The following is a 27,286-nucleotide window of genomic DNA, read 5'->3' as shown; positions in this document are numbered from 1 at the left end:
CAGAGCTCGGAGCCTCTGGGCTAGAGATGGAAGTGTGGGAGTCACTGGTATGTAGAAGTTTGGGTGCGTGGGAGAAGGGAGACGCGCAGGGTACTGCAAAGGTGAAATGCTTCTCTCTGGCACTCCAGTCTGCTTGTTGGGCACAGTCCTCACGTGGGGATGGCAGCACCAAAGTGACTGTTCAGGGACTGGTTTTGAGCACAGGGTCTTCACTCTGCCCACATGTGCTCCGGGTACTTAAACCCAGTCCTTCCTCCCCTGCTGGCCTGGGGTCTCTAAAGCACATGATGGCCTAGATGTGGGTGCCGGGCCACTTGGGCTAATTGGAAGATTCAGAATGACCTGAATCCTGAGAAAGATTTAGGGCTTACACACAATAAAATCCCTTCTTTCAAAATAGTTCATAATCCATGGGGTCAAGTGCAGTTTTAAAACTTTTCCTTATGTTTCCTGTAGTGGTTTAAGTTGTATATTTTAAGGGTATTTTATAAACTTTTTTTCCCTTTAACTCAATAGGAACTCTATTTTGTTTTCTATTTTAAATGAAACTCCCCATCTTGTATTTGGGCAAGTAGCTTATGTTAATTTGTGGATGGCTGATTGTGAACCTACCCTTTAAGAATACTGAGAAACATACATAGTGTCTCTCACAAAAATTATTTCATTTTCTCTGTTGTCACAACATTCCACATGCTGTTCCTGTTGCTAAGGCTTTGGAATGTCCCAGTGCAGAAAAGGGATCTAGAACTCCTTTTTTTTTTTTTCTCCTGAAGAAGACATTTAAATTGTTTTGTATCTTCTAGCTTGCATCCAAATAGGGGTATCTGAAAGTAAAGAACTTAGAAAGGTAAAATCAAAGTTACTTTAGGTTCTCCCAACAGGAATTCGATTTCATAGGGTAGCATGAATTGCCCTTAAGCGTACCACGTTTCCTTCCGCAGGGATTGTGCGTGCATGTGTGCGTCTGCGCACACGTGCAGGCTTGTTAGGCAGATATGATGTGCTAGAGAGATTGAGAACTGAGTCCTCAGGTGGTGCAAACCTGAGTTTGAGTCCTGCTTTCTTCCTGGGTGATATTTGACTAGTTCTTGTCTCCATCAGTAAAATGAGGATTATATTGTAGGGTTAAACCATAGGAAAAATGCTTATTTAGCTCAGAACCTGGCACACAGTCATGTCTCAGAAAATGCCAACTGTTCATCTTTATGATTATCATCCATTATTGTCATCATCAATTGCTAATAATTATAAGTTATTGAGGAAATTGAACTTTTTACCGAAGTATGAGATTCCTGGTCCCTCACAGAATGGCCCCTACCCACTTAGTTTTACTAGTACTTCTAAGTCTCACAAAAGGATCAGAAGGATTCAGAGCAAAAATAGAACAAATTTCTACGTAAACATCATTGTGGCCAAGTGAATTCTTACTACTTGAGAGGATCGGTGGAGTTGTTTGTTCTTCACAATTACCTTACTCACAGAGGGGTGGGAGGCTGGTGCCCAGCAGTATCTGGTATCTGGCAAAAGGGACATATTTTAAAAAGCGCTGCTTGACGTTGAGTGCTGTGGGAAACCCTGCAAACCAGGCACGTTGCAGAGGCCCAAATCTAAACTGAGACCACTTCATTTCATGCTTTAATTACTGCTTCATTAAGAACGCTGACAATCAAGTTGATTGCGATAATGAATCTGTTGATTTGATATTTATAGACATTTCATACTTTTCAGCTATAAGCTACAAATGTTTATGCCATTTCAGAGTTTCCGTGTTAATTGTCCTGTGTCAGATGCATTTAGCACAGGGGTATATGGAACTTACCGTAAACTACTTTAAATTTCTGTTTTTACAAAGGAAATGTCATGTCAAACTGTCACCATGGAAGATGGCTTATTACATGTTGATCATCGCACGGGTATAACCTTTCCCCTTCTCCCACATGCACTATTTTTAACTCAATGTGGGCATGCTTTTCAAGGAAAATAGCACATTGTTTAGCTCTTGTTTTTCATAAAATTATCAAGCTGAGTCGCAGAAGTCAGCAGTCTATTAGCACCTTCTAATGTTAAATGTTAATCAGTTTATGCGGTCAAAGTTGTTCAGCCCTGACATTCAACTTACAGGAGTTGGAATCTGGAAGGAATTTCTAGAAATCATATTCCTCTGGTCTTCAAGGGACCAGATTCAAGCCACTGTTGTGAGTCAGAATCAAATCTCAGCTACTGACTTAGATAAAGTGCTTCACCTCTCTCTGAGTCAGTTTCCTCCTCTGTCGAGCAGCATTATAATGGCATCTACCTAGGTAGTTGTGAGGATAAAAGGAACGTGCTAATGCCACTGCTCCATCCCGGAATCGTGTTGGTCCCCGATATATTTCATATTTACAGCTAGCTGTCTGCACAGTTCAGTGTAATAGAAGTGTTTAAGAAAACCTGGGCTGTAACCATGTTGTGACCTGGTGAAAGGATATTAGATCAGTAATTTGATATTTTAGAGATTATCATCACTTTACATCACCGCAGGGCATTTTCTGTTTCCTTTAAAACTACCAGCTCACCCAAGCTGGAGAAGATGTGAAATTAAATCTTACCAGGAAAGAAAGCAGAGGCTGATCAGCCTTTTGGATCTTTTCTCCCCCTCTTTAAACTTAGTATTCGGTCTACTGAAATATTTGCTTAATTGAAATGTGCTAATTATCCATTCAGTGGCGATACTCTAAATAGGGCATATAGTGTCAAATGCAATAGTGTCAAATGCCAATTCTGAGATATTTAAAAGATTTAGATTATTTAGATTATGAACTGTTAGCTCTGTTCCCTGTATTGTCACTAATAATTAAGTGTTCACGGTTGGGACTTTTTAGTTACTCATGTATTACCAGGTATCAAGTTACTGTACTTCCAGTTTTCATGTATTTGCAGATAGTTTAGTTTTACGTTTGTGTTTTAATGAACTCCTTACTATAAAAAATCCAGCTTGTATCTTGTCCTATTCTAGTAACTGAACTGCGATTAACACATGAAATGTTGTGTTTGTGCTGAAGGTTTTTCTGTCCAGTGACGTCAGTATGTAAGCAAAAGGACTAGAGGTTGTTGTGACCTGGTGAAAAAAGAAAGTGTAAAAATAATTTTCTTTGTATGACATCTGACGAAACCAGCAATTTTACTCTTCAGTGAAACCTCTGCTTCCTTTCTGACTGTTCCCTAGAACTCAGAGACCAGATGACTGGAATAGAATGCGTAGTTAAACAAATAGAACCATTAGATAGTACAGCTTTGTGAATTGCTGAGCATTTTATGTGGTTGCAGATTCTCTCTCATAACCTTTGGTAGAGTTTATCTAAAGTTGCTTTATTGTGTGAATGTATTCGTTGTTTGCATTTGAATAGATTTGTCTCTTTTACTCCATACTAAAGATTTTTTGTGCATTTTATTTTAACCCTTTTTTTTTTTTTAACAGTGTTTCTGTAAGCCTGATTTGATGTCTCTCTTAATCATTACATTGTGCCATATTTGTTACTTTTAAACTGGGGTGACTTTTCTCCCGATGCGCTTTATCGTGAGTCCGCTCCTTTGGAAAGTACTGCCATCCCCAATGGTTTCATATTAACCAGAACCACATGAGTGAGTGATGCGCTCTTTTTTTATTGCAGACATGCCAATATTTGGTCTCTGTCCAGCCCACGATGATTTCTACTTGGTGGTGTGTAACGACTGTAATCAGGTTGTCAAACCGCAGGCATTTCAATCGCATTATGGTAAGTGTTTAACCATTTAAAAATCATTATTAGAGGGTCAGAGGTAAAGCAGGATTAAACTGAAGGCCAGTGACAGCATGGGTAGGAGATAGAACACCCCTCCGTGATCAGGAAGTGGGTTTTCTAATTCATTGAATGGGTTAATGCCTGTCAGATGTTGGTTATTTTCTGAATTTATTGAAAAGGATGTGCATTTTCTGAGATTTATTAATATGAGACGGCAAAAAATGTATTTTGCAAAATCTCTATTGAAATACTGCGTCAATATAGTAGAAGATATGTTTCCTTCTAGATCCCGTGGTTGTGAATTTAGTGGATGGTAAATTTATATATACACACATAGTATGGAGACATGACTCTTAAAGGAAATGTGATTTTGAAATGTCCAAGTTCAGTAGTTCTGAATCTGTCTTGATGTCATATTGTGATTTGTGCCTATGGTGAACCCATACCGTCTTACCCCCATCAAAATGCGCATGTACTTAGAATGAAGCATTGTGACTTCACAAGTTTCATGAATCCCTGATCCATCCCTGGGCTTGTAGGCTCTAAGCCTGTTTTTATCTGGGTATGAATCATGGGAAAATCTAAATAAGGTGGTTTTGCATTGTCATAAGGTTATCTAAAGAGTTTAAAAAAGAAGTCTGATCATGAAACTTAATTTTATGTCCCGTTAGGTTCAGTAACAACTCAGTAGTATTTGAGCACCCACCTTGCTTCAAGGCACTGGGGCTTTGATTCCTACCTCCATGGAGTTTAAAATCTAGCTGGAGAGACAGGCAAAACTAACTGGACACATTATAAAAATAATTGCAGATCGTTTCCTCATTGTCCTCACTACTACAAATGTGAGTTTGAGACAGAGAGGAACAGCAGGCTGTTTCTGTAATAGAGTGTTCAAGCGAAACCTCTCAGGAGGTGACCCTGGTGACCTGAGCCCTAAGTGATGAGGGGGTCCACCCAGGCGGCAGTCTGGAGTAGAAGCATTCAATACGGAGGGGCGAGCTGGCGCACAGAGCTGAGGAAGGCTAGGGAAGCTGGTGAGGGGAAGTAGAGACCAGAGAAGTCTGGCCTCATAGGCCGGGACCCTGTTCGTGCGCAGGCTTGTAGGCCAGAGGAGGGAGACGCTCGGGGCTACTGAAGGTTTACCCTCTCCCTGGTAGATCTGCGGAGGTTAGGCCGTGGGAGAAGATCAGAAGCCGGGAGGAGGGTTCAGGGTGAAGACGGTAGCAGACGAAGCCCTAGCGCCGAGATACACTTTACAGCTGGAACCTGCAGGGCTTTCTGTCAGGACAGTGCTTGTTTTTAAGAGTCAAACCATCATAATCAACATCCTACATTTTTCTCCCAAAGAATCTTTTCTGTAATCATAAAACGGTTCTCTGAGTGTCTGCTTTGGGGTGAGGCCCAGGGGTAGGCAGCAGAGTGAGTACAAAGCTGAGGAAGATACTCTCTCCTTGCCTAGGACTCTCAGCGGCTGTTACTGGAAAAGGCAGTTAGTCACTTGCCCCGTATTTTGGAATTAAGGATTTTGAAGGCAGACTAGACTGGATTTAAATTTAAACTTGCAAGAGCCGTCGGTTAGTTCTTTGTCTTGAGCTACTTTCCCCAGCTCGGCTTCCCTTGTTACAACGGGGGGACGGGAACAGCAGCCTCGCTGGTCCGCAGCGAGGGGTGCGTGAAACAGCGCCCGGCAAGTGGTCAGTGTGAGAGGGGGGCAAAGGTGCCGCTGTAGGCAGAGGAAGGTGGGTCTGAAGTCGCTAGACAGTCCGCGGTCTTAAGAACAAGGAGGTGAGGAGGAGCACAGATTGCTTCTTGAAGAGTAACTCAGAGGAGGCTTCCTAAAGGGGGCGGCCTTCACATCGGGCTGTTCTGAAGAGTACATGGATTGTTTTCCCCATGTGCAGATTCTTTCTCCTGAGTTTTTTGGTGTGCAATATACATCCATTGTGGAAAATGCAGAAAATGCTGTAATCCCCTAATCTGGGGAGTGTTTTCATGGGGACTGACAGGGCTGCCCCACACCGCTGCACGGTTTGTGCACTGAACAGCCAGCCACATTTGGTGGCTCCAGGTTGGCCACAGGGGTGATGGGAGCAAGTGCCGAGGCAGGGCTTCCCAGGCTGTCTGGAGCGGACCGCACGGAGTCTGCATGGCTGGAGCTGATGTACCCATGTGTGCAAGGGCTGTGTGCCAAGGCAGGCGGGGCGGCCCAGAGACTCAGTGTCGCCAGACTCCCTGGGCCCTGAGGGATGCAACTTAGTGGTCCTCCAGAGAATTGATGGGTAAAGTGGATTAGAAGGGAGTGAGAGAGGAAAGTGGAATGTGAAAGCAGCTGCTGTTGGGGGAAGGCCCGCTTAAAGGTGTCGCCTCTCCCAGGACTTCCTTAGGTGGGAAGGGGCCCTCTCGGTCTCCTCTCCCAGAGGCAACTGCACTCCATTACAGCACATTTCATGGAGATGGTTTTCCTTTCTTTCTTTCTTTCTTTTCTTTTTTTTTTTTATATTTTTATTGACGTATAGTCAGTTTACAATGTTGTATCAGTTTCTGGTGTACAGCACAATGCTTCAGTCATACAGGAACATACGTATATTTGTTTTCATGTTCTTTTTCACCATAAGTTACTACAAGATATTGAATGTAGTTCTCTGTGCTGTACATAAACTTGATGAGATGATTTTCTTTACCTTCCTGTCTCTCTCTTACAATGTCTCTGTATTGGGGGCAGGGGGAAGGAGTGTCTTAAAATCCTACTTCTGCTGTTTTTCTCTACCAGTATGTAGCATGCACAGTGTCTTCTAGTAAGATACTTGTTGAATGACCAAGGAATTGTGGTAACTTCTGAAGCAGAAGAAGGTATGGTGTGAGTACAAGAACCGCACGTATAATCCAGTGCCTTCTGTGACCAGGCAGGAAATGCAGCTGATAGAGGCCACTGGGTGGGGGCTTTGGTCCCTCTAGTGGCAGGGGAAATAGTAAACCTGTAAGGGAGGAGAGAGTCCCTGGCAGAAAGACGAGGGCCAACTGCTGCGAGAGGGACTCGGCTGGGAAATGTGTAAGGAGTTCCCTCTCCGGGGGCAGCAGCCAAAGAGAAGGCTGATGGAATAAAGCGGAGGCATGCAGGTGGATAGGTGTGTGGGCCTGGGGTCAACTCCACCAAGTGGAGGCAAGCACCCTGTGATGGCTCTGGAGTGGTTTGGGAGTGACACCCCACCCACCTGGAGAAGGAGAGGTGGTCAGGGGCCCCAGGTCCAAGAACCCTTCCCAGTGCTGCCAGTCTCTCTTCTGTCTTTGGGGTGAGGAGCTGTAACAGGAAGAAGTATTTGGAACCCATTCTTTTTTGTTCTAATTCCAGAAGGCCGATTGCTACATGTCTGCTTTCCAGAGTTAGCACCAAAAAAACAGAACAAAACAAAAAAAACTCGAAAGTTTTTGAAGTTCAAAAACTTTCTATGTAGCCATTGTTATCTTTTGATGAAATTGGTGGAAATGTGTGGGCCGTCTTCTGTGAGTTCTTGTATTGCTGGTGCTCATCTGTGACTTTCATGAACAAACGAGCAGTTGCTACAAAATCCAACAGGCACTTCCTTTAAGGCCCCTGCTGCCTGGCAGTGACAGGGAGGGAAGCTCCGATGGCAGCCAGGCTTCTAGCTCAGTTCTGAACTGGTGAGCAGGCTGTTGCCCAGAGTAGTGAGAGACCGATGGGCATACCTCCCTTCTGGTGCTTTGATTTCCTGCGCTTCACAGATACTACGTTTTTTACACATTGAAGGTTGGGAGCAACCCTGTGTTAAGCAAATCTGTTGGTGCCATCTTTCCAACAGCATTTGATCGCTTCGTGTCTCTGTCACATTTTGGGAATTCTTGAAACATTTCAAACTTTCTTGTTGTTACGTTTGTTATTATGACCCGTAGTTTTTGTTGCTCATACAACTCACCAAAGGCTCAGATGATGGGGTTAGCATTTTTTAGACATAAAGTATTTATTTGTTAAGGTGAGTGCATTTTTTTAGACATAATGCTATTATACACATAATAGTCCACAGTATAGTATAAACATAACTGTAAGCACTGGGAAACCAAAAAATTCACATGGCCTGCTTCATTGTGATACTCACTTTATTGCGGTGGTCTTGATCCATACCGGCAATAAAGTGTCTCTCAAGCGTGCCTGTAATTTTTGCTAGCCGAGCTGCCTTTTTGGGAATGAGCCATTAAGCAGGATTTCCGTTGGAGCCATGAGGGTGAGTGATTGTCGTGTCATTTTGGTGTTTCCAGTGTCGTCTGATTGCTTTCATAGTATAGATTGCTTTCTTTCTTGGAAACTGCATCGTAATACCATTCTCTCTTGATGTTGTTTTAATGTTTTAAAATAGTCCAGCATGCTTCATATTTCCCTTTTACTCACTATTTTTAGGAGCAAGATGTTTCTTACTGCGAATTTCAGATTTTAAAATATATTGAATCGGTGGATCCCAGACCCCCTGTGTACCCAAATCAGAGGGGAGCTTTCTCAGTGACCCCTTCCTAGAGCTGACCCCAGGCCAGCTGGCTGGGAATCGCCATGGGTAGGACCCAGGAACCTGCATTCTCAACGGCTCCCTGGGCCGATTCTGACCCACAGGCTGGTGGGATGCGCTTGGCTCACAGCAGATCCCGTCACTGTCGGGGTTGCTGCTGTGCATTCCCATGCTTGACATCGTGACTGACGCAGGTGGGTGCGCAGAGATTTGAGTCTAGCAAGGATGGTATGAAAGGCAGCCCCTGGTGGTTTTTTTTTTTAAACTAATTTTTAACTTTTTGTATATGTGCCGGAAATCTCACGTTTGGCTCTAAAATTTAAGTATTAAAGAAGGCTGATATGGTGACACGCCCTATGGCAGAAGCCGTTTCTTTTGAGGTTGCTAACCAAGTTGGGAACGTCAGTTGATCATTTTGTTAGTAATAAATGGGTGGGTCCTAAACGGGCTACTGAGCGGCATAAAACACGCAGTCCTTTTTCATACAGTTACTGTAGATGTGAACAGGGAGATCCCGATGACTTGCGGGAAGCCTCTGGGGTTCTGTGCTGAAAGCTTCCCAGGTAATTCTAATGAGCTGTGTGTGTGCACTGCTCTGTGCTCTGCCGCTTCCCTTTGAGTTTGCTTGTGAAGAATGCTCTCATTTCTCTCCACCTGTCTGATGCAGACATGGGCTGATCTTACCTGGGTGAAAGAAATGAGCAGTGTTAATTCAGCCCGGACAGGTGCCACAGTTAGCATCTCTCTAATTAATTGAAACCCTGCTCGAATGTCAGTTATGGAAGTATTTTGCCTCACATGAGTTAGGCTGACCCACTTTTTCACCTTTTGGCTCAGCGCTCAATCCCTGAGCTCATGGGCCTCTGCCACCTTTTCCCAAGTTTAATCCATCAGGTTCCATCTTTATGATCTGCTTACTTCATTCCACTTAATATTTTTTCTTTGCATCAAATGACTTCTATTTAAATAAATCTTTTACAAAGAAAACCTTACTGGAATCATAGACAGGAAGACTAGTGTTCTTTGCCATAGATGGTAAGTGGTGTAAAAATAAATACAGTGAAAAGATAAAGTTCTTTCCTGGTGCTCTTGTCAGTGCCGGCCTGAGCCCTGAGGCCTGCTTCCTTGGGTAAAAAGGAGACTAGCGCGTTTTAGGCAAGTGTCATCCACAGACTAGTGTGATGTCATCAGAAGAAGTAGAAGAGATTTGGAAAAGGTGTAAGTTCTCACTTGTGATTTAGTGTTTTTAATACTGGGGAGGGATGCCTACTCCATGTTTGGAGAAACACCAGCTCAAGCCGTTGGATTTGGTTCCTTCTGGTGTTTAGGGAGCTGTCTACGGAGGCCAGCCCCAGCCCCAGGAAATGCCATCCCCAGGGAGCAGAATTCTCACCTCTCATGTTCACCTGCAAAAGGGCCGCAGATAAATGCCCTTTGCCGTCTGTCCGTTGATTCTGCGTGTTGAGCCGCTCCGGGTTGCTGTTAGCCGTGTGTAGGACATCTGTGTGCCCCTTTGTCAGACCTGTCTTCACGCAGGGGGATGTCATAAGCCTGTCTTTTTCATAACTTTGTGGAAGTAAGCTGTAGCAGAAACCCTTGTCGAGACACTCTTAGCGCTTCCTCCATTTGGACATATTACGAATGTGGTAAAATTAACGGCCACACACGGTGCTTGGACTTAATGTTCCTTGAAGTGCACTGCGGTGGCTTGGATTCTTTTAGATGCCAGCATAAATTATATTTTTCTAAAATGTCATTTTCATCAGAGGATGCGTAAAAAGAAATTACTCATACTTTTTTGAGCTAATTAATTGGTTTCAAAGAATGTTCGTGTAAGAGCAAAGTGAATCTTACTCTGTGAGATCCCATGGGCTGGTTCTGCCAAAAATTCCGATCTCCCTGTTGACAACAATTTCATGTAATTGGGGCCAGTGATTGCCGGCGTATAAGTTAATCTGCATCATGAAGCAGAGGTTTTGCTGTTTGATAAAGAACAGCCTCTCCCTCTTGTCACTTGATTGACTTAGACAAGGAAAGTAACAGCTTCAGGTATTTTGAATGAGTTATTTTATTTGGCTATGAAGTAACTTAGTTTTGGATAAAGGAAAAAATGTTTCTTTTTTCTCTCCGCTGTTAGCTAAATTTGGGCACTACATTCTTTTAACCTGTGTCTTATTCTGCTTTGAAACATTCAGTGATACTTAATCTTTTTAGGATTGGCATTCATTTAAAAGTCCACAGACTAGTGATAATTTCTTATAGTACTTGATTCACAAAGTGCTTTGCATGTGTTATCTTATTTCCTATTTTTAGTGACCCACTGAATGGATGATTTTATTTCCAGTTTACAGATCAAACTCCTAAATTAAATTTCATTCGCACAGATAAAATGTCCCAGGCTGGGTTTTCCATCTACTTACATCTGTTTCTTTTGCATATAATAAGGGTGTATAGAGTTAAAAGAAAATCTGGAGAAGGTGTAATGAATTCCACATGTCACAAAACTGTCATTAATGACAGATGTTCTAGCTCAGGTAGAATTTTAAGTTTGCTTAGAGTCGCTGGGTCAGCATCATAAACCCATTACATCAGAGAGAACGTTTAGTAATTTGAAGACATAATGGTAGTAGGTAGATATTTGATTTAGCCTAGTCATTGGATTTCTCTTCGGCCTGTTCTACTTTATTTAACCCTAAATCATAGTAGCTATTCAAAGCCAAGCTCCTCCTCTTTTTCTTCCAGCCTCATAACATTTTTAGCCTCTTTAGAGAATTGGTCAGCATATTTCTGCAGTCAGTATAAAGACTGAAACTTGTAGCAGAGCCAAAAATACTTCACTCTTTTGCTTCAAAGACACATGCCTGGCCTTTGTCCAGCAGTCGGGGGCTGAGCCAGGGAAGGGAGCAAACTAACAGAGGCACATCAAAACGTGAGCGATGTCAGTCAGGGTGAACCTCAGTTTAACTCTCGGAGGAAATTCCAAGTTGACCATTTGTTGTAAGCATTTTGTCACTGAATAGCACGATGTAAAATTAATGCAGTGGCTTCAGTTTTTCTTTGCCTCAAGCCAAATGGTGCTAATTAAAATTTTCAAATAATTTCAGTAGCATCAGGTAAAGGACCACGCTGTCCCTAGCTAACAAAATTTCATCTTTTTTTCTTCCTTATATAAGCCGGTATATTTAAGTGGTATAACTTATGCCATTTGTAGGAGTAGCATTTTAATTTCTAGTTATGGAATATATTGATTTTTCTTCATACTGAAATCTGTGCCTTTGTTAATATCTGCGCCTTGGGATTTCTTTAAAAAAATAATAAACTGGCCATGATATTATTCATGCATTTAACCAATGTTTATTGAGTACCTACTGTCTCTCCACTGAACTAGAAAAAGAAATGTCTTTGATTGCATGCAACTTATAGTCTGTTGAGAAAGATGAAATCAAGTAAAATGTGACTATTTCAGATAGTGGTAAATGGTGGGGATAATGTCAGAGAATATGTGCAACAAGGCACTGCAGATAAGGCTAGTTAAAGAAAGCCGCTCTGAGGAGTAAGGGCAGTGATGAAAAAGAGCTGGTCATTTGGAGATCTGGAGGGACCAGTGTTGCACACAGTGAAAACAGCAGGTGCATGCATCCTGGGGTGGAAATGGGCTTGGTAGAAAGGCCATTGAGGAGGTGGAAAAGCGGGGTGCAAGGAGGAGAGGGGTCCAGGATGAGGCTGGAGAAAGAGTGGCTGGGGCCAGATGGGAGGAGTCAGGACTGGATGGTGCAGGCTATGCGAAGTCACGGGAGGGTTTTGAGCACGGAAGCATCTTGATCTGATTTATGGTTGTTCTGTGGGACGTGGAGGGCAAGAGTGGGAGTAGGGAGACCATCAGTGGGCTGTATTGTGCTAGTCCAGGTGAGAGCGGGACCTGGAGAGAAAGCTTCTGTTAAGATTGTAGCAGCAGAGGCTGGGAGGTGTGGATGGAACAGGAGTCTGCACAGATGTCGAAGGTCCGCAGGGCCTGCCGATGGATCAGGGTTGAACAATACGGGAAAAGAAGGAATGAGGATTTTAATGGGATTTTTGGCCTCAAGCAACTGGATGAGTTTACTTACCCCGTGGACCATGGAGTTTTTCTTTAAGTTTATATGTGCATTGTGTTTTTTTTTTTTTTTTTAATGAGGTGTACTGACCTGAATGAAAAGCCTTGATGTATTATATTGTCTTTAGATCTTGTCTGAAGATTGTAGGAATAGAAAATAATTACTGTAGTGATGCCAAACTTTGGGGTCATTTATTCCTTTTTTTTTTTTTTAAATGAAACAGTAATCGAGTCATAGATACTAGAAACAAAAGGGTGGGGGCAGCGTATAGCTCAGTGGTAGAGCGTGTTTTTAGCATGCACAAGGTTCTGGGTTCAGTCCCCAGTATCCCCATTAAATAAATAAATAAACAAGCAAACCTAATTACCCACCCACACCCCCCTAAAAAAAAAGAATTAAGAAAAAAAGAAACAAAGAATGTGTACACTTTCTTGGGACTTCTCATGCTCTCATTTGGATAACAAAAACTTACTGATTAAGAAACAAAAATACAAGTATTCTGATTTTTTTCATTGTTAACATGGTGTCATACATATTGTAAAGGAGAAAAAAGAGGATAAACAGACAAGCAGATAAGTGAATCTCCTCCATCTTACTTTCCAGGGTACAGGTTAACATAATCCCTAGAAGGTTTAATCTAGCTTATTTTTCCATGTTAATGCATATTATACTTCTTTCTTTTTAAAGACTGCCTGTGATTCCACTTCATGAATATGTTTCATTTAACCAGTCTCCTGTCCTCAGTAGACATTTAGATTTTTAGTGTCACATTATTACATGCAGTGCTTTAAAACCCATTCTTCTTTGGCAAATGTCTGTCAGTATTTCAGCATATTGACTTTCCACCTGGAGGCTGGTCAGAGCCGCCCTCCAGCTTAGTGTCGCTGGGATTTCGTGAACCACCTCAACACTTGATTTGTACCGCCAGAATGAGGCCGTGAAAGTGTGAGTTCCTAGCAGCATCAATCAATCAATCAATCTAAATTGTTAATACTCACCAGTGCCACTCCGGAGTTGTCTGCTGCATGTAGAAATCATTGGGATAGTAGCAGTGCTTCAGATTTGAAAGGGGACATTTCAGGATATAAATCCGTGTTTTATGTATACTTGCTAGAAGACCTTTCTAATTTGTATGTTGACTAGTTAATATATACACACGCTTGCTGTGTCAACCCGGTTAAGCTGTGGTCTTACGGACGACCAGAAGAGGGAGTTTTTATCGCTTGTTTATGCTGTGGCACCTACCACCTGGCTGGGATCATTCTTCCCATGCATTATTAGTTCAGGCCCATAAAACTGGCTTGGGACAGGGGGCAGTGGCTAAAATTAGCTGTTTCCTTCCTCGTTCCAAATTGTGTGTCTTGAACTCCCAGTCTCTAGGTTTACTTTTGTATTTCGTTCTTAAGACAGCCGTTCTCAAACTGAACTTCAAAGAAATTGTATAGCTTTTCCTCTTGTGTGTTTGAAAGTTAATAAAAAGAGAGAGCTCGGGGAAGGTAATTCTTTCCATTTAAAATAAGTTCAAATACAAGCAGTCAGCCCCCAATCACACGTGATAGAGTCCTTGATTTATAGTCTCCTGAGGTCAGGAATAAACTCTGGCATGTACTTTGTTTCATTGCTTCTTAGGCTTGATATTTTTAGAAGATTTTTGAAACTCCTAATACAGAAGATTTAAAATAAGCTTTAGAAACGTAAGGTGTTGTTTCACAAGAGTGGCTAACAACGCTTTTCCTGTGTGATTCTTACTGTGCTGTGTTGTGGTCCTGTAACAGTCTGCCTAGCCAGACAGACGAGATGGGCACCGTAGTCAGAGTGAAGCAGTTTGATGTAATACCAGCATTTCATGCTGTTTAAATTTTTCTCCAGCCTTTTTCACAGTGCATTTTTTAATAACAAAAACATGTTAAGTCAGTTTCTTTATGGATTTTTTTGATTGACACATGAATATATGAGATGCATACACCCATCACATATTTTTACATAGATAACACAAATTTAATAACCTCAAACATGCTGTTTTCAGTTCAGCCTGCTGCTTTTTTATTTCATTGACTCTTTGCCTCCGCACCTGCTCCAGCTGTAATTGGTCCTCTCCAGTCTGTAACCCATCTATGTAACCTGGTACATTCTCAGTACATAACTTAGTATACATTCTTCTATATTTTTTCTCACGCTCATAACTCTTTATAGGTACATACAATCCCGTGTCTTATTAGCAAGGGCTTTTGGTCACAGTTTGAACCAAAGATGAATCCTATTATGCACACTTCTGCTTCTTTTCTACTCAATAATAACCACATGGAAGTCCTTTCACATCTCGGGATAGCACTAATCCCCGTTTTAATGGTTGCTTACTGTTCTAAGGTGTGACTGTGAGGTAGCTTCCTCAGCCAGGCCCTCTGTCTGTGGACATTCACTTTGTTTCCTGCTTTTTGCTCTGCTAACAAAGCAACAGGAACCACCCTGCTATATACATCCTTAACTGCTGCTGGCTTTGCTTCTATGGGATGGAGTCTCCGGAAGGGATTCCTGGGTCAAAAAGAATATTTATTTGCATTGTTAGTTGCTGCTACTAGATTGTTTTCCCAAAAAGCTGTTAATACTCTGTATCTTGACTAGCCGTGTATGAGAGTAACCCCACCAGGAGTAGGTGTTTTATTTCTTTTTCTGAACTGCCATTTCTTTTTTTCTCCTAAAGCCTTTTACTGTTTTACACACGTATGCACAAATTTGATTAATTGTAATTTGACTTTGGAATCAGTTTTACCAACAAATCCACTTTTTTTTTTTACTGCAAGTGTAGCACATATCTTCAAAGTTTCAGTGATATTTCTTACGAGGCAAAGAGATCTTTCAAAACAAGAGTGATGATTTTTTAAAAATATTCATTTAAACAATTACATGCAGCTTTCCTGGCATTTATGGGAAATCTCTATTCATGAAAAGGTAAATTCATGCATGAAATTTACCTTAGGGAAGAAATCTAGTTCTAGTAGGCTGGGATTCCTCCGCAAACCTGTGTCACCTCCTAGAGGCTAACAGTTTCTGTTGGGATTAATTGCGGGGCCAGTGAAAACCTGCTGTCAGTTTTATTTCTGATCTCATTATCCTCCTTGCTTTTGGTGTGATCGGTCACCTTTTAACAGTGTTCACTTTGTGTATCAAATAATGACTGGGCTGAGGTCAGACTGTGGTTAACACAAAGCCTATGTAAATCAGGCTGCGAGGTTAGACTTGATTTGCCTGCCTCTGAACAATCAGAACAGCTGAAAAGGGACACACACACGAAGTGTGTCTGAGCCCTGAAGGAGCATCCACCAGGAAGGTCAGATGATGCCAGCCAGAGGAAGGCTGCTGCGTGGCATTAGCCCCCAAGGTGAATTATCCCCATTTAAACTTCATCTCCCGCCTCTCCTAATCCGGCGTGAGTACCTAATGAGCGCTGGATAATAACATAGCAACATTTCTTGGTGAAGCTAATCTGGTTCTGGATAGCAGGCTTCCAGGCCCACAGCTGAATGAATTGCTTGGTATTTCCAAGTTTGAAAATACTTTCTCCCCCTTTCAAGTGCTCCTTGGCAGCAGGTAAGGAATGTTAAAGCTCCTGTAAGTGCCAATTAAGGCCAATTATAACTCGCCCAGCCTGCTGAGACAGTGGAGTGGAGTTAGTGGAGACTTGTTATGCTCCTGTAAACCGGAGAACTGGCCGCCACCGTGACAGGAACACAGGATTTCCCAACTGCCAACGGCTTGTCTGTTGCCCTGCAGGACAGCCAGATGACACCTCCGCTGGCTTCTCACGAGTGGATTTAGGAGATCCCAAGATTTGTTGGGGACTTCGCTAATTTCCAGAACGGAAACTGCTGTCTTTCTCTTTATTCTTCCTTCATTTCAAATGGTACCCACTATCCAGCGTCTCCGTCTTTCTAGTCGGAGTAGCTAAGATTTACAGAGCGTTTGAGGAGAAGTGCTGGGCCCTGCAGCGCATGTGTCACCTCCTCATGGCCCGGTTCGAGGGGGCACGGTCAGTGCTTCCCACAGGAGGACACAGACCCCGAGGGACAGAAGTCTCTGGCCCAGGCCACATGAGTGAAAGCGCTGAGGCTGCGGACCGGGACCGGGCCCTGGCCGCCCCTCCTGGCTGCTGCTGGTCCGCTGGTCCGCTGTGAGCGGCAGATCCACGGGAGGATTTGTGTCGGCTCAGGGCTCCCTTTGTGCAGCCGGAGTGAAACTGACGAGTGCACACCATCCCCGCCGCAGCCAGCACCTATAATTTTTGGTCTGTAAGGCATGGATGTTGTTCTATTAAAACAGTATTTTAGTCTGTAGTCTTTTTTTAGTCAGTAGTATGTTTATTTTTTTCATAAGGGAAAAGAAATGTGACCATGTCCCCAGACCTAGGCCCTGAAATATGAACCGTCATAGGGAGATTTAACATCAGTGTAAGCTTTATTTGGTTAGGATATTGGGAAATGGTTTGAAGAAAATAATAATAATGGTTTCCAAGCAGAACAGGGTGATGTTTAGTTAAACAGTTCACTCAGGGCATTAAGAGAGGTGTGTGTTTAAAAGTTCCATCTGAACTTTACATGCCCAGTTTTTGTGTATTTTTGGACATTCTTATTATACAAATTTTTATTTTTCCGGCTTGCATGATCATTCATCCCTTTTTTTTTTGATGTAGGTCTTGAAATAAATTTGAATTCTTTCTTGTTGATATGTGAAGTTAAATGCAGACGTGTATCTGTAGCATTTAAGGACATTTGCCAGAGTTCACTCTGAAATTCCTCAGGGTTACAGAAAAACTTCGTTCCCAGAATTGTTGTGGGTTGGCTGGTTCTCGTAATGACCATTTCCCTCAGGACTGTCACCATCTACAAAAGGGAGCATTAGAAAGGCAAGCATTTGTGCTGGGAGGATGGCACGGAGTCTGGGTCCAGTCTGATGGGTGCAGTGATGTGGACCTGAGCCTTAGTCTGAGGAAGGTCCTCTTATCCCAGTTCTGTTCGGGCATTGATGACATCGAGGAGCCTCCTCAGCTGTCTCCTGGGAAGGGCGAGGGCAGATGGGTGCAGGGAGCAATGCTAAGACCTGTTGCAGTCAGTGGTACAGCGAGGTTTTTTTTTTTTTTTCCTATCTTAAGAAACCCTTCAGTGAATTAACCTAAAAGTCTTGTTTTTGCTAATTAACTTTGGAAAGATTTGCTCCGCCTGTGCTTCTAAGTCCAGGCTCTTGAGAGCTCTTTCCTGTGTTCTTCTGATGTCTTTTAATCTTAAGGACCACCATAGTTTTGCCTTGTTGGAATATGCTTGTAAGAAGTCTGGGGAAAAAAAGTTTCAGAAAACCCTCTGGATCGTAATATTGCTGCCACGGTTAGGATCTGAATGCTTGCTGTGGAAATAAAGCAGTGTGGCTACGATTCTTTTGTTTTAGAGTAAGGTTAAAATTTGTGTCTAGTCCAACAGAAGCCATTTCCTATGCCTCACAACTCTTTCCCACCCCTTCCAAGGCCAAATCTTTTCCACACATGTAATTCATGACTTTTTGCCAAATATTCTGTATTGGGTGATGGTATTCTGTGGAGGAATTTCCCCCCTCCTTTTGACATTTAAAAGTGTTCATTCTGAACTATGAGGCATCTGACTCTATTTATGTGTGCAGCCTGTATTATCATAAAACTCAGATTAGTTGGCTGCTTTTTTCCATGTCTGTTTGACAGTAAGCTTCGGCAATTGACAAGACCGAGTAGTGATGTGGGGAGTGTAATAGGGCTGAGATGGGCAAACAGCTGACCTGGGGAGGCACTGTTTACAAAGAGCCGCGTAGAGCAGTTTTTGGTTAAAAGTATAAAAGTTCCCCAGCTTTAGTCAGTCGTCCAATAATCACTGAACTCCAGACAGTCAGGTGTATATTCTTCTGATATTAGACATATTTTACAAACATGCATGTAAAATGGGTTAAGACCTTTCCTATTAGATTTAGGAAGGAAAACTATGTTTCAGGATAACAAACTTCTATTTTTTTTTTTTTAAGTGTAGCTAATGGAGAAATCGAATGTGGAGAAAGACTCCTGCTATATTTGTGGAAATGTATAACGTTAAAACGTCTAGGTCTGTCAAGGCTTAAAATGTAGATGTGTAATGAATCATGTAAATTTTCTAATATACCTGGTAGTCGTTGTCAGGTTAAAGTTGTTCAGAAAAATCAGGGTGTGAGTACTTCACAGTTTAGCAGGTTAAATGTATAAATTCCGTCTTCCTTAGTTTGGCAAGTTGCCTTTCAAAGGAAAGGATTAATTTACACCAGCCAGGACGCCTTGTATGACCATATTAGATGAAATTAGACTCCTCCCCTTGTTTTCTGTTGATCTGCCAGGACCTTTGTAATTCAAGTGCTTTTTACAGTAGTAGCAAATGTTACATAAGACCAAACATGGAGCATATTTGGAGTTGGTGGGCAGACCCAAGTCATGATGCAAGCGCGCAGTAGCAAGTGTGCAATGAAGCACAACCAAATTCTGTGAATGGAAGGTAATGAGAAGCCTCTCCAGAGCAGCCGTTCCTCCGCACGAGGGCTGAGAGCTCCGCCGGGTAAGTTTTCCGAGGCAGTTTTCAGAGGCCGGGCTTGGCCCGGGGCCCGGTTCTGGACGAGCGGGCGGAAGGTGGGGTCGGCCTTCGCTAACGTTCCGGGGACCCGCGCGAGCGGGCAGGGTTGGCGCAGGCCTCCTTCCTTCCCCTCCCCGGGCCGGCCCCGGGCGGGCGGCGGCGAGCTCTGCAGGGCCGAGGGGTGGCCGCGGCGGGAGGGGATTAGCGCCGCGAGCCGTCCGCAGGAGCCATTCCGAAATGTCATTTGAGTGATCCGGCCAAAGGTCAAGCGCAGACAGGAGTTGAGTTTGCTATTAACTCCAGCAAAATGCTGAGGTTTGCACCCGACAGTTCCCGCAGCGCAGGACGGGGAGCGCGTCGGTTCCGGCGCTCGCTAAACATGGAGGGACGTTGTAACACGCTTGAACTGTTCGGTTTTTATCTCACTTGCGGTAAATGAGGTTTCATGACAGGCCGTGCACAGTGTTTCCTGTAGAAGGTGTTTGCGAGCTGTTTTGTCAGATATTTCAAATCCACAGCAAAGTTTCAAGCAGGACACCGTCAAGGGGAAGAACAACTCGAAAATACAAGCAGTCACCCTGGGAAGTCATTCAGTAACTTAAATTGAGTGTATAAAAATTTAATTACTGACTGACTGCCAGAAAAGACTTTTTTTTTTCAGTTGTGTTATTAAGGTAGCCAGCACGGCGCAGCGGATTCTTCCCCGGAGGGTTGGGCGGCTGTCCTCCAAGCTACCTTAACCGTCTCCTGTCGGTCTGCAAGCAGGAAGTGAGGTGACAGTTGAGTTCTTTAGTTTTCACTGGATTCACATTTCATGCCTTCTGCGGTAATGAGCTTGACCGGATGGTTTTAATTGCGGTTGAAATTTAGCTACCGGTTTGCAGGACTTTAAATGCAAACAGATTTTTAAACCTTTAATCGAATTGCTGTCAGTTCCCTAACATGGATTTTTCTCAAAACTCGTGTCTTTCTTGTCAGGCAGTTTTAGTTTTGCTGTTCCTGGTTTTGTTTTTGAATATCGCTTTTGGTGTTTATTAGTTGACCATCCCCAGCCTGTAGGTGGGGCAAATGCTGTCCTCTCCCTTCAGGGGGAAAAAAAAACACGTGCTGCAAACTCATTGAAAACATTGGCATTGTTAAGTCTTGAATCACCCATTCCTCAGTAACATTGTGTTTCAGGAGGAGCATTAAGGGTTGTGTTCTGAGTTTGAGGTTTTTGTTACTCCGCCAAGTTCAAAGATCTCACTCCTCCTTGCTCACTCCTTCTGCCCTGCACCTCCCCCCACCCCGAAGTAGAATATGAAGGATCAGAACTAGTGGGAAATAGCAGTAAGGATGTGGCTTGGAGCCTCGGCGCAGCACTTTGCAGCAGATGGTGCTGTCAGTCCGTTGCACCTTGGACTTGCTGCTCCCTTTTGGCCTGAGAGGGCAGTGCTCCCTGAGGGGATTCCTGCACAGAAGTTTTCATTTAAAAAAACAAAACAAAGACAAATGGAGATAACTCTTCTAGTTTGAGTTCTGCAAGGTTCCTTTAATTCTCTCTCCCTACTTGTGTGTGTGTGTGTGTGTGTGAGAAAATTGGATTGGAGTGGTAAAGGCATAGCTTGTTTTTCTTAATTCTCTTTTGGCGTTTTGATGATAGCTTTGTATCATCCATTAGGGAAGAACTGGGACCCAGGCCCAAAACGTGACTACGGAGGGGCTTGTGTCAGGACTGAAGGTGTTGATGTTGGAGCTGCGTAAGATATTAACAAACTGGAAGGCTAAATTTGTAATGATAAGTCACTAAACATGTAGGATGCTTCGTGCCCCCACCCCACCCCACCACACCCCGATAAAGGATTAAACCAGGAGTAGTTGGAGTGGAGTTTTGGGGTTTGGCTCTTTTTTCTTTTCACATGTTGATTCCTGAGGCATACAGACATTTCAAGTCAGTGGGTGGGAGGGAGACAAGGGGGCAAATTTGGGTGAAATGCTGTGCATTACTCAGACCATGAGATCGGGTTTGTTTCAGGCAGGGTGAGTGCTTGCTGTGTCGTTTGGGTAACACTGTGTGTCCTGAGGACAGCAGAGAGGTGTCCTTCTGACTGTTGGCAAAGTAGGAGTGTTCGGCCAGCATGTCGCTCACTGCATGATGTCCCGTGGTCAGAATTGGTGACGGCAGGATCACAGAGGTGGCATATTTGGTGACTGTGTTTTGCTCGAGGCGGCAGCAGTCTTTTCCCCCGAGGTACTTCTGCTAAAAACATCTGTGTCTGTCTGTTTGAGATCATGACGATAACCCTCAGTTCAAAGTCTGCACCTTGAACAGGGTTGCAGGAGCGTAAGAAGGGCCCCCTCAAGGAAGTGAACTGGTTATTCAAGCCATTCAGTTTTCCTTAACCACGATGTCTTATGAGGACGGTTATGAAGAAATGTTATGTTCACAGCTGAGACGATCAGTTGCTACACCTTAGTACCGCCTCCTTCTCTATCATTCCACCTCCTTTAATAAAGTAAGTACTTGGAGTTTTTTAAAGCCATTTTTAAGGAACGTTTGCAAAGAGCTACAAGTTAGGGCGGCAGGGAAGGGCTACCCTCAGATACTCAGTAAGTGTTTCATAATTCTCACATACTTGAAAGCAAAGTTCGGAAAGAACAGCCCCCATGGGAAGAATTCCTGGCCGGAGGATTATTGGAGGTTGCCATATCTGCGCGCCTTTCTTAGCAACATTATTTACAATCCATTCACGCCGGTCCCCTCCCCCACCGGAGTCAGAGTCGTTCTCGCTTGTAATCTGCCCTTTGTGATCTGTTCCCTTTCATCCAGCCAGTGTGAATGGGGATGCTGCAGTGCGCATCCTGCCCAGAGACGTGGAAATGCCAGGAGACCTGGAATACTTTAGTGGGGCTTTTATTTCCGTCATAAAGCACTGACTTCAAGAGCTTGATAATTTGATTATAGACCTTGGCGAAAAGTTGTTTCAAGTGGCCCAAGTGCTGTAAATGACTCTTCTCTGCACTTTCCCGTTACGTTTTAATTTAAAAGCGCCTCTGCATTAGGGGGAGGAGAAAAGCATTTGGCAGAAGTCGCAGTTGGAGACTAATTTGTTAGGGCAGCCAGTGTTGAAATCATCCTTTTCAGTTAAATCTCTCTAGTGGAAATGATGCCGAGTGCTTTGTGGTAAAGACTTTTTCTTCCTCGCTGTTTTTCTGTGCCATTTGTAACCCACCTAAGCATGCTCTGAGGCTGCCTCCTGGCGCCAATTTTGGCTGAACTGTCCTTTGAGGAACTGTGTGTCACAGATCAGCTCTGGATTCCCCAACTTGAGATTTGAATGTTCTGGGCACAGTCCCACCAGTTTGCCTCCTTTTTAGCATCACACTGTGCCCGGCTCACCCTGGAGTAGTCCAATCAAGTCCATGGGGACCCTCCAGAAATTGGATGAATGAAAAAGTAGATTTTAGGATTAAAACAGAATATGTGATGACAAGGAGTGGAGTTGGACCGAGTTTGCTAGTCAGACACATGAGAGAGCTTTCAGAAAAGAATAAGAATATTTACAGGGAAAAATTGACAGTGAAGGTCGCGAGGAGACATCGTTAAATGCTTTATGTCCATGCATAGTCCGTGGTGTGACTTTAAAGGTGTGCCAGGTTTTGTTTGTTTGTTTGTTTGTTTTTTAATATTAGGGGAAAAATCGGTACGTCAGACCCAAAGTCATGGTTTCACAGATGTTGCTTAGGATAATGCTGAATTAGGTATGCCTGGTCAGCCACTGAACTTTTAAAAAATAGATTAAGTAAATAATAGTCTAGATTATGTGTAGATGTGATAAAAGATCTCAGATGTTTAGGGAAAACACTGATGTGGAGTGAAGTAGATGTATAAGAAAGAAGTTCTGAGAGATATATATGCAGTCTTGACAGTCTGCCTCGGGTCCTGGTCTTGGACGTTGCAAAAGGGAGGTGGTCATAATCCCTAGGAAAGACACATGATGTCAGTTTGACTCCCCCATGCGTTGTGTTTGATGGCCTGAACGTAAAGTAGGATGGTTAGTGTGGGTTAACTGGGAACTGTGTAGTGGCACATTGCAGTTATTTTCAACCTGGATGTCAAAATAAACAATTTAATTAATTTTGTGAAGGGGCTGCTTAATGAATGGCCCCGTTTCTAAACTGAGCTTTTGGTGTACGTAATTACAACTTGCAGTGCCCCACCAAAGGGTCTGTAAATGTTTACCTGTGTTCTACACCTTACAACCATGTGTAAGCTTGATTATTAAAAATCCTTGCTTAAAATGGGAATGTTTGTAGAGCATTAGCAGAATGGGGCTGTCAGAGACCCCTTGAGGTCATGGCTGCCTTGAAGTGTGGGTTGGTGTTTCTCATAAGGCCTTTCCATAACAGAGTGCTCTTACTCAGGGAAGTTTAAACTTACCTGACCCGATCCATCCAAAAGTGTGAGTTTCATTTAGAGAAAAATATGTGAGTTTCAGGAATGATTACTTTGATAATCTGTGTAAAACTGCAACCCTTGGATCCATAAACTTGATCTTCACTTTTTTCCTTTTCACCTGCAGTTCTTCCTCAGTGACTCAGGGACTCTGTTCTGTCAGGAAAAAATGAGCCAGCTTTTTACTTACAAAATAACTTCAACTTGAATGAGCACCTTTTTTTGGTTGGTGTGTGAATTTATTCACTTTTTTAAATGAATTCTAGAAGTTCTTCTGAGCTCTTGGCTGAGAGGAGCTCAGTATCTTCCTGGACTGACATAGAAACTAAATACATAAACTAAGTCGGTCCCACACTGGAGAAGATAACGTAGAGCACAGTGGGTTTGGTTTGTTCTTCAGTGATTTCTGCCTGCTTGGCTAATCCGCGGGTGGTCCTCACTTGAGGCCGTAACGGCATCAGCTGCACTACCGGGTCCTCTGTCTCCCTCCCTGTGGAGTTCCCAGTAGCTGGCCCACAGTCAGCCCTGGGCGGCAGGCTTTACAGCGCTGTCACTTAATCCCCTACGGCCGTGCAAGGTAGGCTGGGCTGCTGAAGAGGCTGCCAAGGTAGATGGTGTCAGGTCGTCGCCCAGGGTCACCCAGCTGGTAAGTGGCAGAGCAAGGATTTGAACCCACGTGTCTCTGACTTCAAAGTTGTTACCTCACCCAAAGTTGTCACTCCCTTAAAAGAAAAAAAAGGTATTTTTGTTTTACTTGGGGTTCTATTCAGGCTGGTTAGTTAAGACTGACCGACAGCCTCTGCTGGGAAGGCGACCAGGACCAGTGAGTGACTAGACACGTGTGTAATGGTGCTGGTTGGTGGGGCCAGCCTCATTGTATAGAACAGCTGTTTGCTGCTCCTTCTCCTGGGTTCTCTGTAGGGCATATCCATGTGGGAGCTTCGTAAGTGACTCTTTTTAGCCAAGCCAGAAAGGCAGCCCTGACTGGCACTTTCTACCAAAACTCATTCTTCAAACCATCCTTGATGTTTTAAGACCCCAGAGGGAGGGGGAAAAATGCTGCATTAGCTGACACCCATAGCTAGAGAGGTAGCCACTTCCAAAATAGAAAGGTTAAATCCAGAGCAACCTGGGTTCCCCTTAAACAAATTCTGGATCCCCACCCCAGATTTACCAAAACTCTTGTTTTGAGCTTGTTGTATGTTCCGCCTGTGCAGGCCTTTGTGCTAATCGCCTGCTTTTGCTGAGTGCTTGGAAACATCGTGTATGCCCCATGCCCCATCCTTCACTCCTCCTTTCTGCCTGCCTTCGGACCACGCATCGCCTGCTGATAACACCACCTAAGGGCAGGCGGGTTGTAGTGTGGTCCAGCCTGGGCGCTAGAGTTAGCCTGTCTGGGATTGCATCCTGACCCTGCTTCATTAGCTGGGTGACGTTGGGCAGCTGACTTGAGTCCTTTAAAATCTTGACTTTCTCATCTGGAAAGTGAGGCTCATGACAGCGTCTGCTCTGTGGGACAATGGTTAGCACTAAACGAGAGAATCCCTGTACACTGTGTAGCGTGGCGCCTGCCCAGTAAACAGTAGTTAGCTGTTGTGGCTGTTGTCGGAGGTGAGACTTGCCATCAGGCCCTTGTTCAGATTATAAAAGGTGAATAAAAGGTTTAGTAAGATACAAGGAAAGGGCCTGAAGTAAAGATCGTTCTGTGAGCTTCTCTGAGCTGTGAGCCACTCTGGCCTGCTCTTGCGCGATGCACATGGGGAGTGGGACTCACTGACACTGTGCCCCTGGATGGTGGTGGGCCTTGCTGGGTGTGAAATTGAGGCCGGAACACCAAATGATCTCTCTTTTTTAAAAGTAGGTATTTGATAATCACGTAAACCATATTTCTTATAGAAAGATTAAGCCTTATGCAAAAAATTTTTAAAAATAGACCTGTAGTCCCAGGGATAAACACTTAAAAAACATTGGACAAGTATCCTTCTAGATTTTTTCTGATCATGAGTGATTTGAAGTTACAGTTTCTTTTGCCTGGATTTTCAGTCTGTCTCCTGACTTTGACACTTGAGCATCATGAATTATTTTTAGTTATTTTCAAAGCAATATATATGACTTTAAATGATGTAATTATTTGCTTTGAATTCCTTTTTGATTTGTACCTAGGTGTCAATATTTAAATATTTTGAAAATCTCAGCGTAAATCCACAATTACAGAAAAGCTGTCCTGTCCCCGACCCGCCCCAGTATCCTGCCCTTGCCTGCAGTGGTGTCACGTGTTCAGGCCAGCCGGGGAAGAAAGCCCTGTGCATCCACCTCTTCCTCTCCCCCAGCTCCCGTCCGTCTCTGTCTCCACGCCTACCTGTCTGCCTGGGCAGCCTGCACCGCACCATCACACACTCAGCCATGTCTGTCTTTCTGGCCCTGCTCTGTCTTTCGCTGTATCTGTATGTGTCCGTCTGTGGGTCTGCCTCTCTCTCCCTCCTGTGGGAGCCGGTCACAGTGCACCACTCCTCACCCAGGGACGGAGTGTGCTTCCTCTGGGCTGATGCCAGACCCCGGAGAGAGGAGTGCTTTGAAAATTCAACTTGGACTCCTCACCAAACCACACTGCAGTTATGCTTAGCATCTGGCCACCACTTTGTCCACTTAATATAAGGTCCCTAACCCTACCCATGACTTGCCCATGTCTCTTTTGATCTAGAAACACTTTTTTTTTTTAAGTTGGAAGCCCAGTTTAAAATCTTAAGAAAAATAAAAGCCCAATGTGAAAGGCTGGGGAGAGTCCAACTCAACTATAATTAAATTTGGTTTTTCCTCTTTGCTTTCTCGTGAAGGGAAAGCCAGATGCCGCCCTTTCCAGAGAATAAGTTACCAGACCATGATGTGAAGGAACGACTTAATTCAGCAGCATGATAAGGATTTGAGCTGGCACTTTTCAGCCAGAATCTCAGTTATATACACACATGGTCTGCTTTAAGTTTTAGTGAATGGAACAAATTCACACGATAGATTACCTTTCTTGGTTTTTAAATAGCTTTTATTGTTGAAGTAGAATATACAACTTCTTTGAAATGTTATTGATACATCAGCTAACTTTTAACGTTGGGAAGCTTCGAGTCTTGACTTTGTAGTGTGAAATCCCATATCAAAAGTGAATAGGCAAGGGGAAAAAATGCATTAAACAAAGAAACTCGGGAGAAGAGACTAGGAGGGGACTAGAAAGTTGAAAGGACAAGCTTGAAGTTGCAGCCAGTTCTGCGCTAACACAACATGCATTCCTAAAAAATTACTGCACTGTGCAAGATTGTGCAATAAGAACCACGTGAGACTCATTGGAAAAATGGGATGATATGCACAGCATGCAGAACTTCATCAGTGACACATGCAGAAAGAGGTGGGGACCTAGCAAAAACGGCAGCACAGTTTTATGTGGATTAAATGGTTAAAAACAAGTATGAGTTCTAATATGACAATATCCTTTGAAAACAACCTGATGTTTGCTTGCGGAAGTAGACCTCAGAAGGGTTGCAACTTACTGTGAAGTGGTGGAAGGAAGGTTATCTGAAATCGAGGACAAGTGCTCGCACCTGATGTGGCTGGTGTGGCTCCTAACATCCATGCTGTGAACTGAGCTGGGTGGTGGGTGTTTGGGGGAGCAGGCTGAGGGGGGGTGCTTTGTGTATTCCCACGCGCCCCAGGTCAGCTGGGTGTAGTTTTCTTTGTTCACCTAGTGCTTCTTACAGATGAAATCTTGCAAATGCAAAATGTCATCATCTCCACCGTGTTCCTTATTATATCAGTGGCTTCAGAATAAGTTTCTGTTTTCAAAACAAGCATTGTAGCAGAACGGACTATGTTTTAGTTAGATTGGGAG

The 27,286-nt window shown here is 43.6% G+C and overlaps 1 protein-coding gene and 1 long non-coding RNA gene across 5 annotated transcripts in view; one reads left to right on the top strand and one right to left on the bottom strand.

The window, feature by feature from the left end:
- The window catches only part of ATXN7 (ataxin 7), a 102,390-nt gene that overhangs the window by 36,531 nt on the left and 38,573 nt on the right, over positions 1-27,286 (top strand). For 3 of the 4 annotated variants that reach the window (XR_004312063.1, XR_004312064.1, XM_032458136.1), the window contains exon 4: positions 3,651-3,755. Coding sequence is in view for 1 of the 4 variants with exons in the window: in XM_032458136.1 (XP_032314027.1) it covers positions 3,651-3,755 (105 nt within the window). In the remaining 3 variants the exon portion in view is untranslated. Of the gene's footprint in view, positions 1-3,650; positions 3,756-18,780; positions 18,963-27,286 lie in introns of those variants that run through there. The other variant, XR_004312065.1, reaches the window with a different exon arrangement.
- Positions 8,872-17,542, bottom strand: LOC116657094. The gene is made up of 3 exons (XR_004312067.1): positions 17,171-17,542; positions 14,847-14,849; positions 8,872-8,883 (listed from the first exon to the last, which is right to left on the bottom strand). It is a non-coding gene; the product is annotated as an uncharacterized LOC116657094 (long non-coding RNA).

Source organism: Camelus ferus, chromosome 17, assembly GCF_009834535.1.
Source record: "Camelus ferus isolate YT-003-E chromosome 17, BCGSAC_Cfer_1.0, whole genome shotgun sequence".
In the NCBI taxonomy this organism is placed as follows: Eukaryota; Metazoa; Chordata; class Mammalia; order Artiodactyla; family Camelidae; genus Camelus; species Camelus ferus.
The sequence above is the reverse complement of the archived record's forward strand: the minus strand, read 5'-3'. Positions and strand labels throughout refer to the sequence as shown.